The sequence below is a fragment of the Rattus norvegicus genome, chromosome 1 (assembly GCF_021556685.1).
Source record: "Rattus norvegicus strain SHRSP/BbbUtx chromosome 1, alternate assembly SHRSP_T2T, whole genome shotgun sequence".
Lineage (NCBI taxonomy): Eukaryota > Metazoa > Chordata > Mammalia > Rodentia > Muridae > Rattus > Rattus norvegicus.
The window spans coordinates 272,486,700-272,502,155 of record NC_141534.1 but is presented as its reverse complement, the minus strand read 5'-3'; the positions used below and the strand labels follow the sequence as shown (position 1 = coordinate 272,502,155).

Sequence of the window (15,456 nt, the reverse complement as noted above, 5' to 3'; positions counted from 1 at the left end):
TTAGTTGTGAAAGAAAGAAAAGAGACGGGAAATTTACATTGTTTCAAAACAGGAAAACGTCCTTAAAATGTGTGCTGTCTATGAAGTGGGGTAACAAAATATTGAATTTATGGCAGCCCCATTGTGGGCAGTATTTGACCTATGTTCTGAGGTTGGAGTTTTCAGTTTTTCCCGAATTTTAGTAAGTACACTTTTTGAAAAAAAATTTTTTTTATTTTTTGAGAGTTCCCCTCTTTAAACAAATTTTTTATAACCAGAAAACATTTTAGCATCATTTATATTAGTTAATATTAATTTTATTATTTCCTTTGACTTTATAAATGTGTAAGTATAATAATATGTTGGCTTAAGAATAATATACCTAAAATTAGAAAATTTATGTGGCTTTCAAAAATTGAGTAAAATTTAGAGCCAAGCCTGAGCTGTATTAATTATTTTTTTCCCAGAGTGTAATTTATGGTACATGTGTCATTAAGATGTTTTCCTGTTCAGAAATCTGATGCTGAATTTTGGGCAAAATTTCCACCTATAAAGAAGACAGAACTTTACTAAGAATAGAAATGTATTTCTAGGAAGGAGGCTGGGGTGAGAAAGGTAAAGAATATGTTGCATATTGTTCATTTTGGCTGTAGATTATCGAATGGTATTCCAAAATACTAGGTAATCTTGCAAGGTGACGACGGTTCCTGTTGTGGCATTCAGACTATTAGGTTATAATGGAATTTTTTTGGACATGTTACTTATCTTCATTGTTTTAAGATAAACATTAAAATACTAGCTACATTAACCAGTATGATTGATATAGTATTAATCATGTAAGTGATATTATGTCTTATATATATCTTATATATATATCTTATATAAGATGTATGCCATCATAATTTGAAATTTGAAAAATCATTGCATTTACATATAATTTGATTAAAATTAGAGAGTCTAATGCTATTATGTTAAGTTCATTAAAAAAATAAAAGCAGACAACCTGTAAGTAACATAACCCATTTAGTTAAATTTAATGACCCCCATGATTCTTAAATTTTTCCAGTAGATATTTTGTTAGAGAAGTGAAATCACATTAGTTGGCCTTTATTGTTTTTAAAAATAGAGTTCAGAAAAAAATCACTCAATAGATAACAGAGTTGAAAGGTTGGGGAACTTGTCTCACCAGATCAGGAGTGTGACCCTCAGCCTGATCCCTGCCTCATTTTTATACAGTATTACTTGTGCTAAAGTACACAGGCTAGCTTATTTCTGACAAATTAAAAACTCTCTATAGTTTATCTTGTCTTTACTATAGGAAATGAATAATACAATGTATTTTTATGAGAATATAATTAATTTACAATATAACGCTAAACAACCAGTGGCCAGTGCATTATGCTGTAGACCTAACTGACCCAAGAGGGAAGGTAGAAGCCAGCATTTAGCTCTAAAAATGTCCACAGGGGGTTAAGAGCAACATTTGGAATGTTGGGGCACAAGTCATTTAATTCAGAAAATTTCAACTTTTTCTATTTGATAATTGAAAAACTGAGTTGTTTAAAGTATATCTCAGAGAATTTAAATTCACTTTCCTTAAATATTGTGTTTATTCGGTTAAAGCAAGCTTATAATAAACTTCAAAATCTAGTAAAGGATTTGATTTTTTTTTTGAGGTCTTAGGAAGCCTTGTTTTTTAAATGGTGCCATTTTAAATCAACATTTATTAAATGTTAAAAAATCCTTTGGATATCGTTATTGTGGCATTATAGAGGCTGTTAAGATTTTTAAAGCATCCAAATTTATGTTTTCAGTATTTCGGTAACTCTGGAAGTAACCTCCACCCTCCCAAATGATATTATCCCTAGTTGCCAGGTTAGTTTCCTAGAACATTGCCTGAAAGACACTTCTGCTTACAGTTGAATGTAGCAGAAAAGCCAAGTGATTCACTTCTGCTTAGAAACCTTCAGTGGTTTGTTTTCCTTAGGACAAGGCTACAAATCCTCAAAGATGACCCTGCCAGTGGTTGATGGTGCAGTAGTAGTCACAGAGCCTCTTCTCTCAGACTCGTTTTCTGGTCACACCTCCCTAGCCTGTGACAGGCCACTGAACCATGAGCCCTAGTTTGTTAATTGTCCATGCTCACCCTACTGCCAATTTCTGCCTGGCGAGTGTGAAACCTGTTGCAAGCCGTTGCTACCCAAACTCTGAAACCTGGAGTCTGAGAGACAGTTCTCAGCCTAAAATTTGTACATCTAGGAAGAAGGGACATTGGAGGGACTGGGGTATCACTCTAGTTTCTGCCCTGGGATCTGGCAGGAGGAGCATTTAGTGAAGAGCTAGACACACAGCACAGTCACAGCAGACGCTGAAGATGGGAGAGACATAGGATCTCCATGGGAATAAGAGTCTCTGCATCCCTCTGGCCTCACTAATCCTCTGCTGGACAGATGAGTCCACCTTAGGAACAAGAACACGAGATTCCTTAGTATTTTAGCTGATTTTTCTTAAAGTAAGATGGGAGTGTTTGGCAGGAAGTGATGCAAATCATCCTAAATTGTTGGGTTTAGGGAATAGAACTATGTTTTAAGGCCATAAATTGTGCTATTTTGTATCTAGACAGTTACACACTGGAAAGCTAAATCCCATTGAAATCTAGGGAAATATTAAAGGGCCCATCTTCATTGTCACAAGGTGTTTTCTTTAGACTTCAGTGTCATGACACTATTAGAATAAAACAGGTTGAAGTAAGACCCTCTTTTGGTTGCATTATGCTTTTGTTTGACTTTTTAAACTAATTGAATATCATTAGCTAGGTAAACAAGTCAGATGAAAGGACATGTAGCTGTCCTGACCATGAGTATTAATGTGGAAGTTCTGAGCTTCCTGGTAACAGGGCAAAAAGGGAAACAACATCAAACAAATGGGTGTGATTTATGAGAAGTGGAAACATCCACCTCTCATAGACTCAGGAAGACTCAGCTCACCATGCTGGTCAGCTAAGGCAGAAGCCGTACCTGTGAATGGTGCTCGTTGGTTTAGTTCCAAGAGCCTTTCATCGTTTCTCAGCAAGTTAGAGAATCAGCCTGGCATTTCTGTTTCTCACACCCATTGTCAGTAAAAACCCAGATGGAATACAAGTCTACGTTTAGAGGAAGCAGTTCTGTGAGGACAGTGTCCATATGTGCAGTTTTCTATAGCTTCTTGGCAGTCCTTTGACTAGATTCCTGCAGGTGCTTAGTTTTACTCTATTTCCATTATATTGACTAACTTGTGGTTTCAAACTACAGAGCATGTCTTATCCAGCTCCCTAATATGCTGGGGATGGGCCCGGGCCTTTTGCATGCTAAGCAAGTGCTCTGCCACTGAGCTGTACACTCAGCACTCGTGTTGTGGTTTAGTTCTCACTGATAAAGACAGTCTCTGGCTCTAGGAAGTTGTTCCAGTTGTAAGAAGGAGTTTCAGATACAGATTTTGAGTCAGGCTTTTGGTCTGCCTGCTCTCCTTCCTGCCAGGGATTGAGCAGTACCCAGGAACTGTCCCCTGATTCTAGCTACAGCTGGAGAGAAACTTTTGTCAGCTTCAGCAAAACTAGAAGGTGAAATTATGAGTAGCTCTTAATACACAGTAGGTATCTGTGTCCTGCCTGCTTAAAGCAAGTCTGCATCTCATTCCAGGATAGCAATCCCTTCGATGCCACGGCTGGGTACCGGAGTCTGACCTACGAAGAGGTGCTGCAGGAGCTGGTGAAGCACAAAGAACTCCTTCGGAGGAAGGACACCCACATCCGGGAGCTAGAGGACTACATCGACAACCTCCTTGTCAGGGTGATGGAAGAGACACCCAGCATCCTGCGAGTGCCCTATGAGCCATCCAGGAAAGCTGGCAAGTTTACCAATAGCTAGTGGGAGTCAAGAGGACTGTTTATACCTGGGAGGAGTGAGAGCGAGAGAGTGAGAGAGTGAGAGAGTGAGAGAGTGAGAGAGCGAGAATGAGAGCGAGAGCGAGAGAGAGAGAGCGAGCGAGCAGGAAGGGAGTAAGGACATGTTACTGGAAGAGTCTGCACAGTCAGGCTTCACCTCCTCCCCTCCGTCACTGGGAACAATTGTCAGCCCTGTTCATACTCATAGGTATTATCAAGAATAACCTTTGGAGTGGGTAAAATACTCTAAATTATTAAACCGAAAATGAGCCATGCCTGGATGACTGAGCAGTTCTCTGGCATCACTTGGGCACTGGTGCTGGACCCCGTCTGCCATAGGCCTGGAAATATCTTCAGGAGCCATGAGTGATTCCTCAGGAATAGATTCCATAAAGCAGAACCAATACTGTGGTTGGATTCTCAGAAGTCAGTCTGTAGACACACCCAGTGTCAGGAACACTGCTCATTATAAACACTACTGAAAAACGTTCCTCATACCTGACTATGTATGTTCAGTGTTTATGTATATAAAGTACATGCATATACCTCATATACACGTGTGTTCTTAAGACATTTAAAAACAAGTGGTTGCCTCTAAGGTTAGGCTATCAATCTCAGAGTTTAGAATGCGCTTTTGCAGTATACTCCCAGGAGCACTTGTCACCAGGGCCACCCCACCTCTGTGGAGAAGCTATTTCAACCCAGTCCTGATTCTCTGAACCCTGATTTTGAAGAGATTCACTACATCCAGTTCCAGCTTCTAACTTTATCCCCGATCACTGCCCCTTAAAGTGATGATCTCTAGTCTCTTCTCAAAGAATAACAAAATTTAGAGCTCTTTATTCTTTTCATAGAAGCATGGATTTCTTCAGCCAATGTTCTGCTAGTGTTTGAGTTTATGGAAGTGTAAGCAAGAGATAGGGTAGTATGGTTTGTTATACTGTGTATTGAGAGCAGAGACAACTGTGTAAGTTATACCTAACAGTGAGCTGGAGGATGGGGGATTGTCTATTGCCTGATAACCCAAGGCAACAGCAAGTTCTAGCAAGGAAGGTGGGCTTGATTTCAATTTCATTAATAGAACAGATGGTTGCCTTTGAGCCCTGAACCAAAGACTCACTGCAACCGTGAGTGTTGAGAGCAGGCTTCCACCAGTTCAGCGTGAGGCGACCCACATCCACCCTTGGGGATTGATGTCACACTGTGGGGGTCTTTGTTTAAGCCTGCCTCCCTAGAATGGTAGTTTTCTGTGGATTAGCTTTCTGTGGTTGTATAAAATTATTCTAAAATGTAAAGTGAAAAGGGATGAGATGAGAACACTGCAGATCTTCTGCTGCTATTTAACCTTCCAGCTCTAAACACTGAAGTGGACGGCCTTTCTGAGCTGAGGAAGGGAAGAGCTGCTGCGTAGAGGCTGGGGCTGGGTGCACTCCTTAGCCCTGTAGTGAGGCGCATTTTTAGTAAGACTTCCCTGAAAGTCAAATGAAAACACAGATTATAGTTCTGCTGATTTTCTTATTCTTTTGAGTCACAAAATCCCTTGTTATCTATATTTTCTGAGTTTCTGTGGTTTTCTGGAAAACATGGATTTTGAAGTGAATTTTTTCCCCAAATACAAACTTCAGTACTTTTCTAAAATTAAAATAGAGGAGGAAAAATGGATTTTTACAATGTTTTTCTTCCATTTAATTAATAATTGATGTGATTCTGTAATAAACTTCAAAGTTTAAAGTAGATTTGATTTTCCAATGTGAAGTCTTGGTAAATATTATTTTAATGGTGCCATTTAAAATTAACATTTATTAGATGTCATCAAATTCTTAGCATATTTTGACCATGACATTGCTGAGCCTCTACAACTTTTTAAAGCACCTACATTCATGTATTTAGTATTATGAGCTGTCTGCAGGTGCAATAACATGTGTTAGCCAAGTGTGTCCTTTCCAGAGTCTCAGTCTAGTTGAGACCTGAGCTGTCTGTTGCTTTTGTCCTCGGAATAAGTTTCCCATCAATCTTACCTAAAAAGCCTGGTTCAAATGGCATTGTTGCTTTTATGAGGAGACAGTCATAAGGCACAGTTTTGCCTCCATTATAATCTGTGTATGTGGATTCAACAGCCTTCCTGACTGCCTGACTGAATGCTTTTCAGAATCTGAAGGAAAGCTTTGTCCAGGAACAGTCTGATAGGCAGTGAGATTTATCTGAGGTCCAATTGTTGTTGCTAAGTAAAAACAAATGTCTGAGACAAATGAAAAGTCTGCATTTACACTCTGGAAAATGTGTTCTAGTGGTCAGAACTTCACTCGTGAACTTAATGTTTTATCATTAGTTGACATAGACTTACAAGTAAAACAAGCTCCAAAGTAAACACAGCAGTGGCAGGTAGGGGCTGGGCACTGTAGGAAGAAGGCCAGAAAGACACTTGGTTATCTTCCAAATGGAACATGGAATATTCAATGATTTATTTTTATATTAACTTAGATGTGGAAATAAACGTGCATGTACAGTAGATTTTTAAGGACATTTTATTTCTGATTTTAGCGTAAAAATATATACTCAAAAACACTTCTATCAACAAGTTTTTTTAAAATCACAGAATCAAGCCTGATCTAAGTTAACACACTTCTGTTACATAATTAAACTATTTCTTAAAACAACAATAACAACAGTATTTTACAACCAGTCTCTTCTCAGTTCTAAACTCAGCTTGACAGTATTGCTACCCCACCCTGCCACTGGGACAAGTGTCATTCTTTAAATACCAAGGTCATTGCTTTGAGTTGTATATAAGATACCATGTAAGCCACTCATGGTAAGTGTTGGAAGCATTGCCTTTTGCTGCTCTGTTCTGCATTGACCCCAGTTTTGCCCTCCTCCCATGAATGTAGTATTATTCATAGATTATACATAACTACATGTATTGCTTTTGGCAGTAAATCAAGTTCTAGTTGTAATTTTCCAGCTGTGAAAATGTTGCCTTGTATTTAAAAGGGTTTCACGAGTGGAAACCTAAGTAAATAAGCTCATTAGTGACCGACCTGCTTCTTCATGTTCCCCTTCCCATCTCCACATTCCTCCTGCATCCTGCTTCCCACCACCATGTGAGTGCTTATTCTTAACAAGGAGAATCTTTAAAAATGAGAAATAAAAAAGAAAGACCTGCTATCTCTAAGTATCTATAGTAACTGTTACACTAAGCTTCTGTTTTCCCCTAAAAATTAAAAGCAGCTTACCTGGATTAGAAAAGCAGGCTGAGACTCCTTGCTGTCTGTGCCATCATCTGTCTCTAGGTGCAGTAGGTGTCACTCGTGTGTGCGTGTGGGTGAAGTGTGAGCATGCCCAGTCATTTGATCTCTTCTCAGAGGGAAGGACTGCACTGCAAGCTCGTGGTGCTATTGGAGAGGGTCTGTCAGCACATACTGAAAGCCCCCCATTTTCACAGATTTATAACTTTAATAATCCAGATGCTGTCCTTGGAAGTATTTAATATGCAATAGGTAGCACCTTTACTAATTAATCTGCATATGAAGGGCTTCCTGATGTATCTAATAAGATGTGTAGAAGCTCTTCAAGCATTAAACTAAAGTTGACGTTTTATTTCATTTACTTTTCTCTGTCAAAAAATATCAACCACTTACAATGGAATTGAAGTCTGTTACCTAATGGTATTAGGGTCTTTTAATTTCTGAAGCTTCTAGATTGTTTGTATTGTGAGGTACAGAAGAAAATGCTGCAGATCTAGAAATGTATGTTCTTAGCACGTGTTTGAATGATGTAAGCATTATTTATAATTGAAAAGTACTACCCCTACATTCCTAAGTCAATGCTTAGTAACTCATATACATTTTTGCAGGTACAAAAGTATATAAACATTGTATAATGTGACAGTTGTATAATTTATGTAATCTGATGCATGAATCAGAATTTTTATATATGATAATTGATTTGTTATAGTTGATTAAAGTGTTTAAACTTAATCCAGTCATCAGAATTTCTTATTGTAGATAAAGCTGTTCCTATCATGCATTTCTATAGACATCTTTATTGTCTCTTGATAATGAGACAGATTATGTTGGGGCACATGTTTGGTAAGGCCTTTAGACCTGCCTTGTAGGGAATATGGTTCTGAAGAGTCACACAGAAGTGAAGTATATTTTCTGTTAATTTGTATGTGTGAGGGCTGTGTGTGTGTGTACACATGTGTGTGTACGTGTATGTGATATGTGTGAGAGAGAGTGAGAGTACATGTGCATAGATGTGCATGCGCACAGGCCTTCCCTTCTCTCCAGAGGGGCATGCTAAGTGTGCAGACTCCTTACACTACTGTATCCAGCTGTTACACGGAATCTGGGGATCAGACTCAGACTTGTATTACAATCCCTTTTATCCCTACGTCATCTATCCAGCCCCAGCAAAGTTCCTAACAACTTAAGAGCACGCTTTCTTGAGCACAGTGAAGGATACATATGTTCTGCCGTGAGATGGTCCAAGAAGACCAGGATCTGAAATGAGGTAGAAACTGCCTTATGAGTGCAGGTCTTCAGGCTGAGGCCACGGCAAGAGCTTTCCTCTGTGTCATGCCACTCTTCACAACTCAGGCAGAGGACACAAGGCTCTGGAAAGCTGTATTCAAGGAAGAGTAAGATGGGGTTTGCAAACACATGGAGTTTGCAGGTAAGTCCTCCACTTATGGCAGAGGCCACATATGTCCACAGCCCTCATCATGGCCATCCAAATATATCCCTGTCCATCTGGGGTTCCATCTGAGAGAGACTGGCTTTCATACCTGTGACTGCACATGTGTGTCTAAACATGCAGATGGCAAGACATCCAGTACTTCTGTTGTTATAGAACCTAGAGTCTAGACACTGAGATGTAGTCCATGTGTATTCCTAAGTGTCAGTCAGCACCCCCTGGAGTAAGTGCTTTCCCTGCAGAGTCGAGTATCCTCCTACTCTCTAATGATTCTTGGTTTTGCAGGGTTTTAACCTGCTCCTTTTCTTCTAGGGTGTGTTCTCTCTAGTCTGTTTTCCTGCTAACTAGCCAACCCTAGTGTAGTCTTACTCTCTGTCTGCAAAGACAAAGGCATTTGAAGGCAGTTTGGGAACCAAAAGCCAAGGGTCACGAAGGTGATCATTTGCCAGGATAGTTCCCATCCCAGGAATGTATTTGTTCACAAGGGCATATGACCCAAATGCTTCACATTTTATATGTTTCTCAAATAATCTTACATAACAAATGTTCACACTTTTATCTTTCTACAAATATGCAGTTGCTTACAATTAATTATTTGAACCCAAGATGCTTAATTCTCTCATACTTCTTTTTTTTTTTTTATTAACTTGAGTATTTCTTATATACATTTCGAGTGTTATTCCCTTTCCCGGTATCCGGGCAAACATCCCCCTCCCCCCTCCCCTTCCTTATGGGTGCTCCCCTCCCAACCCTCCCCCCATTGCCGCCCTCCCCCCACCAGTCTAGTTCACTGAGGGTTCAGTCTTAGCAGGACCCAGGGCTTCCCCTTCCACTGGTGCTCTTACTAGGATATTCATTGCTACCTATGAGGTCAGAGTCCAGGGTCAGTCCATGTATAGTCTTTAGGTAGTGGCTTAGTCCCTGGAAGCTCTGGTTGCTTGGCATTGTTGTACATATGGGGTCTCGAGCCCCTTCAAGCTCTTCCAGTTCTTTCTCTGATTCCTTCAACGGGGATCCTATTCTCAGTTCAGTGGTTTGCTGCTGGCATTCGCCTCTGTATTTGCTGTATTCTCTCATACTTCTTACACACTAAAATGTCATGCCTAAGTGTCCATTGGTTTTATCACTTGGTAGTCCCACTACATGTAGAAAACAAGATTGCAGATTTCTTAGGGGTTTTCATCTCTGATGCATGGCAGTCAAATTTCAAGAGAATGGATGGTTAATACTATTAATAACAAAATTGGTGATTCTTTTTTAAAAAGCCTAACAAAGATTTGGCTGCTGTAATTTTACTCAAATTCTTCCTTACTCTTGTTATAGTAGAAAAGCAGGAGACTGCAAGCTCACCCAAAGTTCTCACGGGTGCCTTGAGCAGGAGTACAGTGACTTTCCCTACACACATTAGGGCCATGCAACTAGAAGACATGACAACTGTAAGAGTACAAAGATCACAGAGACAGAGGCAAACCGGACTCCTTCCCAGAAACTAGCTCCAGATCACAGGTACCTACAGAGGCCACAGAAGTTAGATCCCTCGACTGGAGCTGCAGGTGGTTGTAAGCCTCCTGGCATAGGTGGTAAAATTCAGGACCTCCTCTTAAGAGGAAGCCATTTTTTGAAACATTAGCTGTTTAAAATTCTACCCTACTTTTGTATCTACCCAGATAAGCAGTGATGGCCAGATTACATCATTGGTGTTTATAGGCTATCCCTGGAGCAGTATCTGGAAGGTTAATAGTGCGATTCCCAGACCCTTCCCAAGTCTTCAGAAGGGTCCTACATGAAATCAAAGACACTAACATAGGAAAGAGCACAGGGTGCAGCCAACAGGCAATGGAGTAGGAACATGTGTTACACTCACACACACACACGCACACACACACGCACGCACGCACACACACACACACACCCCACACGCACACACACACACACACGCACACACACGCACATCCAAATGCACTAAGATGAATGACTAGCTGGCTGGTACATGTAGGTGAGAATTTTGCTTAACTTCCTGATTTTGTGATGGTCCCTATATTTTGTCAAAAAGCCTGTTTATTTTTTAAAAAATCCTTTCTTCTTATAATCAAAACTGAGTTGAGAGCCAGAGAGATGGCTTAGAAGGTAAAAGCAATTGCCACCATGCCTGATAACCTGAGTTCAGTCTCCAGGCTGTATAAGTGAAAGGAGTCCTGAAAGGTGTCCTCTGGCTTTCACACATGTGTGGTGGTATGCGTGCATACACCCATACAGGTTAGTAGATAAAATCAAAGGTCAAACCTGAGTTTAAATCTCTTTCAGTAGAAATACAGAATGAAGTTTATAAGTCTCGTCAGAAGAAAAGGTGGTTATGCACTGTCTTAAAAAGGGTAAAGTGAAGCCACATCTGACAGAGAATGCCTTTGTGGATTTATTCATCACAGCAACATGTGATGACGTTAACTGAAATATACTCAGAAATTTCCTGCATTCCCTTCAGGTAAACTAACCCTTAGATGACAACTTTGGTGTCCCCATTAGACTCATCCCTCGTGGAAACCTAATATTAGGGGTCTGTGCTGGAGAGTGCAGGTATCTTTCTAAGTTCCATTTGGGCCTGTAGCTGCAGCCTCTTTCAGAAAGCTTTTGCTTAAGAGAACATGAAGAGAACACAGTGGGCTTGTGTCCAGTTTACTACCTTCCTAATATGAAGGAGGCCTTACAGAGAATACAGATAAAGTCCTGGGAATGGGACGGAGAAAAACAAGGCCCAACTCAAGGTAAAACTGATGGTCAGCTATAGATTAATAGAGGTTATATTGCAGGGAACCCTACCAAAAGGTAGCTCTTTTAGAGGGATAATTCACCTCATGAGCAGTTAGCTAATCCTTTAGTATAATTTAGTGTTTTTATGTTTACATTTATATTTTTATAAATGTGCTGCTATTGAACATTCTTCAACATTTAAAAGCTGTAAAATATTTTAATCTGTGATGCATTTGTTTACAAAGCCAACCACTTAATTCTATATAATATGTAGGACTTGAAACCATCTGTTAGGAACATTTGACTATGATGCACATTGTAAAGATGTGTACAGCAAACGAGAAACAAAACATGAAATATTCAGGCCATGTCTGTGATAGAGAAAAACACGTATTTTAAGTTTGAAAACATCACCGTCTGAAATTTGACAAAGAGGCTTTCCAGAATGAAGCACTTTTCTAATTTCAGGTGAGTGTCAAAATGACATTTTAGGAGCTGGGGAGGTGACTCCATGGATAAGTGTTGATGCACAGTGTGAAGACCTGAGTTCAGATCCCCAGTGCTGATGTAAGTGTGGCCATGCACAGGCCACACTTAGAAGATGGAAACAGAAGGACCTGGTGTCCTCATCTGGCCTCTTGCACACACATAGGAGAGTATAACTGCACATGTATGTACAGATGCCGTTTATTTTAGATGATTTGAAAGAAAAATATTGGTATCAATATGAACTAGAATTATGCTTCTAAGAGTCCCATGGGAGTCACTTGAGAAGTCACTGCTGTGAAGCCAAGAGGATGCTGTGATGAGGGTGTCATCCTGGGGCTGGGGTGGGGAAGCATCATGTGTCCTTTGTGGTCTTGCAAATACTGATCTGGGTACCATGACTCACTGTGGGATTATGGGCCTCAAAGGTTACTTTAGCCCTGTTGCAGATAGATACTATGAGCTATGTCTTTGCTCTGAATTAAGAAAATAAAACAAAGTTAAGACCATGGATGACTTCACAAAGTAACCTTGTGAAAAATTGATCTCTCTCTCTCTCTCTCTCTCTCTCTCTCTCTCTCTCTCTCTCCCTTTCCTCCCTCTCTTACTCTTTCCTTTCTTCCTTCCCCTTTCCTCCATCCTCCTTCCCTTCTCCTTCCCCCTTCCCCTCTTCTGTATCTATACGTTTATCCGTATGTGAGTGGGTGAGGCCAGAGGTTGACATCAGGAGTCTTCCCTAATTCCCTTCTACCTCATGTTTTGAGACAGGGTCTTTCAGTGGACCTGGAACTCACCAATTCAGCTGTACTGGTTGGCTAGGATTGACTCAGAAATCTTCCTGTCTCCATTGCCTTAGAGTTGGGATTGCAGACACAGGCCAAGCACCAGCTTTTTTACAAGGCTACTAGAGGGTTGAACTCACTCTTGCACAGCAAACCCATTACCAACTGAATTATTTAGCCTACCAAGCCACAAGAAACACCTGGATTCACCCCTTCTAGCCAGGAGTAGGTCTAAGAAGACCTGCCCCACCCACATGGACTCCATACCTCACCTTGATGAGCTGTGAGCTATTATGACAACTTCTACAAGAATGGTACATGCATGGCACCAGTTTGGTCTCCAGTGAACCGTAAGAGCTCCTGGAGAACTGCAGTTTCTATCACAGAATCACCTTTAGCACTGCCTTCCTGGACTCCTTCTTACATGTTTTAGATTATTTTGTTCTATGTATATGAGTGTTTTGCCTACATTCATGTATGTGCACCACATGCATGCAATACCACGAAAGCCAGAAGAAGGCATAGGTTCTGGAACTGGAGCTATGCAGGACTGTGAGCCACCATCTAGGTGCTGTGAACAGAATTCAGGTCCTCTGTAAGAGCAACAAGCCCTCTTAACCCCCGAATCATCTCTGAACTGCTTTTAGTCCTGTGTCCTAGTGCCCAAACCAGACCACCTTATAACTAAACACAGTTTTGTTTTGTTTTTTACAGTGTCTAGTCACACAGTAGCACTGTGACCACTCATGGGTGTTATTAGAAGCATGTTTCCTTGTCAAAAACTGTAGCAAGACCACAGTAGTTTGCAAGATGTTAGGCTGCTGCTGGCCGTTCCAGACCTATCATTATGCTAGGATATATAACTCAAATTATATTAACCTTCCCTCCAATATTTTAGCAGTATTATCAATGACCCTGTAAGTGCTTATTACTTCCTACCCAAGGTAATTTTCAGTTCTCCCTTCTTTTTACTCCCCTAGATTGATCATTTTGTCATTGAATCAACCTCACCCTTACGTCTTCCTCCTTGTGGAGGCGCATGATGCACTGAATCAAAGTCACCCAAGTCGTCACTCAGATTTTATGTTTACGTTTCCTGGTGACTTGAGTGAGCTTCCCTCTCTGCATGTCTGAATGGCAAGTTTTTGCATTTTGTTGTTTCACCAACTTTTTGTATTTCCTCGCACACGTCCCCATTCATTTCCGCCGTCACTTTTAACTGTGTACAGTTTCAAGTCTTTGGCTCCCTGGAACTAACATTTAGAATCCCAAACTTCATTCATCTCCAGCAAAGTCAAATCTTACACGCTTATTTGCATTTAATACAATTCTTCTGAAACTCGTGAAGAATTCCTGACGAGTGGGGGAGTTGAGTTCAGTCTTTGGATTTCTAACATGAACTCCTAGCATGGGGTCCATATTTAAAGACTTGCTGGATGAATGACAGTTATTAAGATTCCCATGGTTGCTATGAATCTATTTTAAAATAGTTTTGTTACAGAGGAACACCCTCTGGAATGAGTAAAAATAAGAGGTGGTGGGGATTCACACAAGAAGGCAAATGATTGGTGTGAAAACACCGCCAGAGTGAACCGTGAACAGGCAGAAATACTCGATTCAGACTCCTGTCTTGGGGTGCCAGGCTTTGATGGGCGTGTTGCTCAGCGTCTTTGGATTCCTCTGTTTCGGTGACTGGCCCACAGCAGAGGCTTGTGGGTCTGCATCCTGCTCCCTGACATCCCGAACACAAGGAGTCCCACTCACCTTTGCCATCGTGCTCAGAGGCCGCAAGTTGTATCCCTGGTACGAGGTAAATGCATGTTTGAGAAGAGAGGAAGGAAGGGTGAAGTGACTTGTTCTTTGGAGCACTGTGTAAGGAAGGTCTTGGATTGTGGGGTTTTGTTGTTTTTGGTTGGTTTGTTTTTTGCCTGTTTTTTGTCTGTAATTTGGATGGTCATGTGCTGGAATTTTAACTGTCTACATTTTAAAATACGGAAGTCATGGTTATTATAAAGCATTCTTCATTGTGCTTGGTGAAGGGAGGAGCCCCCATTCTAGTTGGGTTTATATTTGAAATCAGGGAGAAAGAAGTCTTGAGTGTCCCCAATGGAAACAGGAACATGGATGCACTCTTTTGAAGAGCCCTCACAGAAACGCTAAATAAAAAAATTTGGAATTATATCATGATACAAAGTAAACCTGTCATTTTGATGAGAACCCGGGCAACCTAGACTTTCTGGTGGAAGTACTATTTATATGCATGTCTTTCCTTGACAAGGTGGGAAGAATGTGCTCTGATAAAACTCAGCTTGATGTGGTAAATATCGCTCTCTTAGGATTAACGATCAGTCGGCAGTTACTGCTGAGCCGTGAAAGGTGATGACCAGTCATTTATCTCTTCACGCATCAGTCTCTTCCAGTGTCCATCTGTCCTTCCTTTTCCCATCTTTCCCTCCACTCAGCAGTATGTGTTGAGAAGTTGCTTTCGGCAGGGCACTTTTTGTAATACTTAACAACGCAGAATGGAAGGATGGGAAGAGGAAGTCACGCCAGAATCATCTCCCCTCTCCCTGTCTGCTCTCCCTGTGTATGCACGTGTGTTCATGTGCATGAATGTGAAAGCCCATGTTGAGCTCACAAGACAACCTTGAGTGTCAGTCTTTGCTCTCCACCTTGTGTGAGAGGATGTATCTTTGTTTTATACAATGATCTGCACCAGGTTAGCTGTCCTGCCAGTTTCTGTGATTCTCCTTTGTCTGTCTCCCATCCCATTCTAAGGTGCTGGGGTTACTACCACATCAAGCTTCACATGGGTTCTGGGAATCTGAACTCATGTCCTAATTC

The 15,456-nt window shown here is 40.8% G+C and overlaps 1 protein-coding gene across 2 annotated transcripts in view; it reads left to right on the top strand.

Moving 5' to 3' along the window:
• Window positions 1–4,713, top strand: part of Rab11fip2 (RAB11 family interacting protein 2) — a 37,155-nt gene extending 32,442 nt beyond the window's left edge. Inside the window, exons 5-6 of one of the 2 annotated variants that reach the window (XM_087552386.1) lie at window positions 3,657–3,864; window positions 4,542–4,713. In XM_087552386.1, coding sequence (XP_087408512.1) covers window positions 3,657–3,864; window positions 4,542–4,612 — 279 coding nt within the window. In that variant the 3' untranslated portion in view covers window positions 4,613–4,713. Of the gene's footprint in view, window positions 1–3,656; window positions 3,906–4,541 lie in introns of those variants that run through there. The other variant, NM_001107447.2, reaches the window with a different exon arrangement.
• The last annotated feature ends 10,743 nt before the right edge of the window (window positions 4,714–15,456 follow it).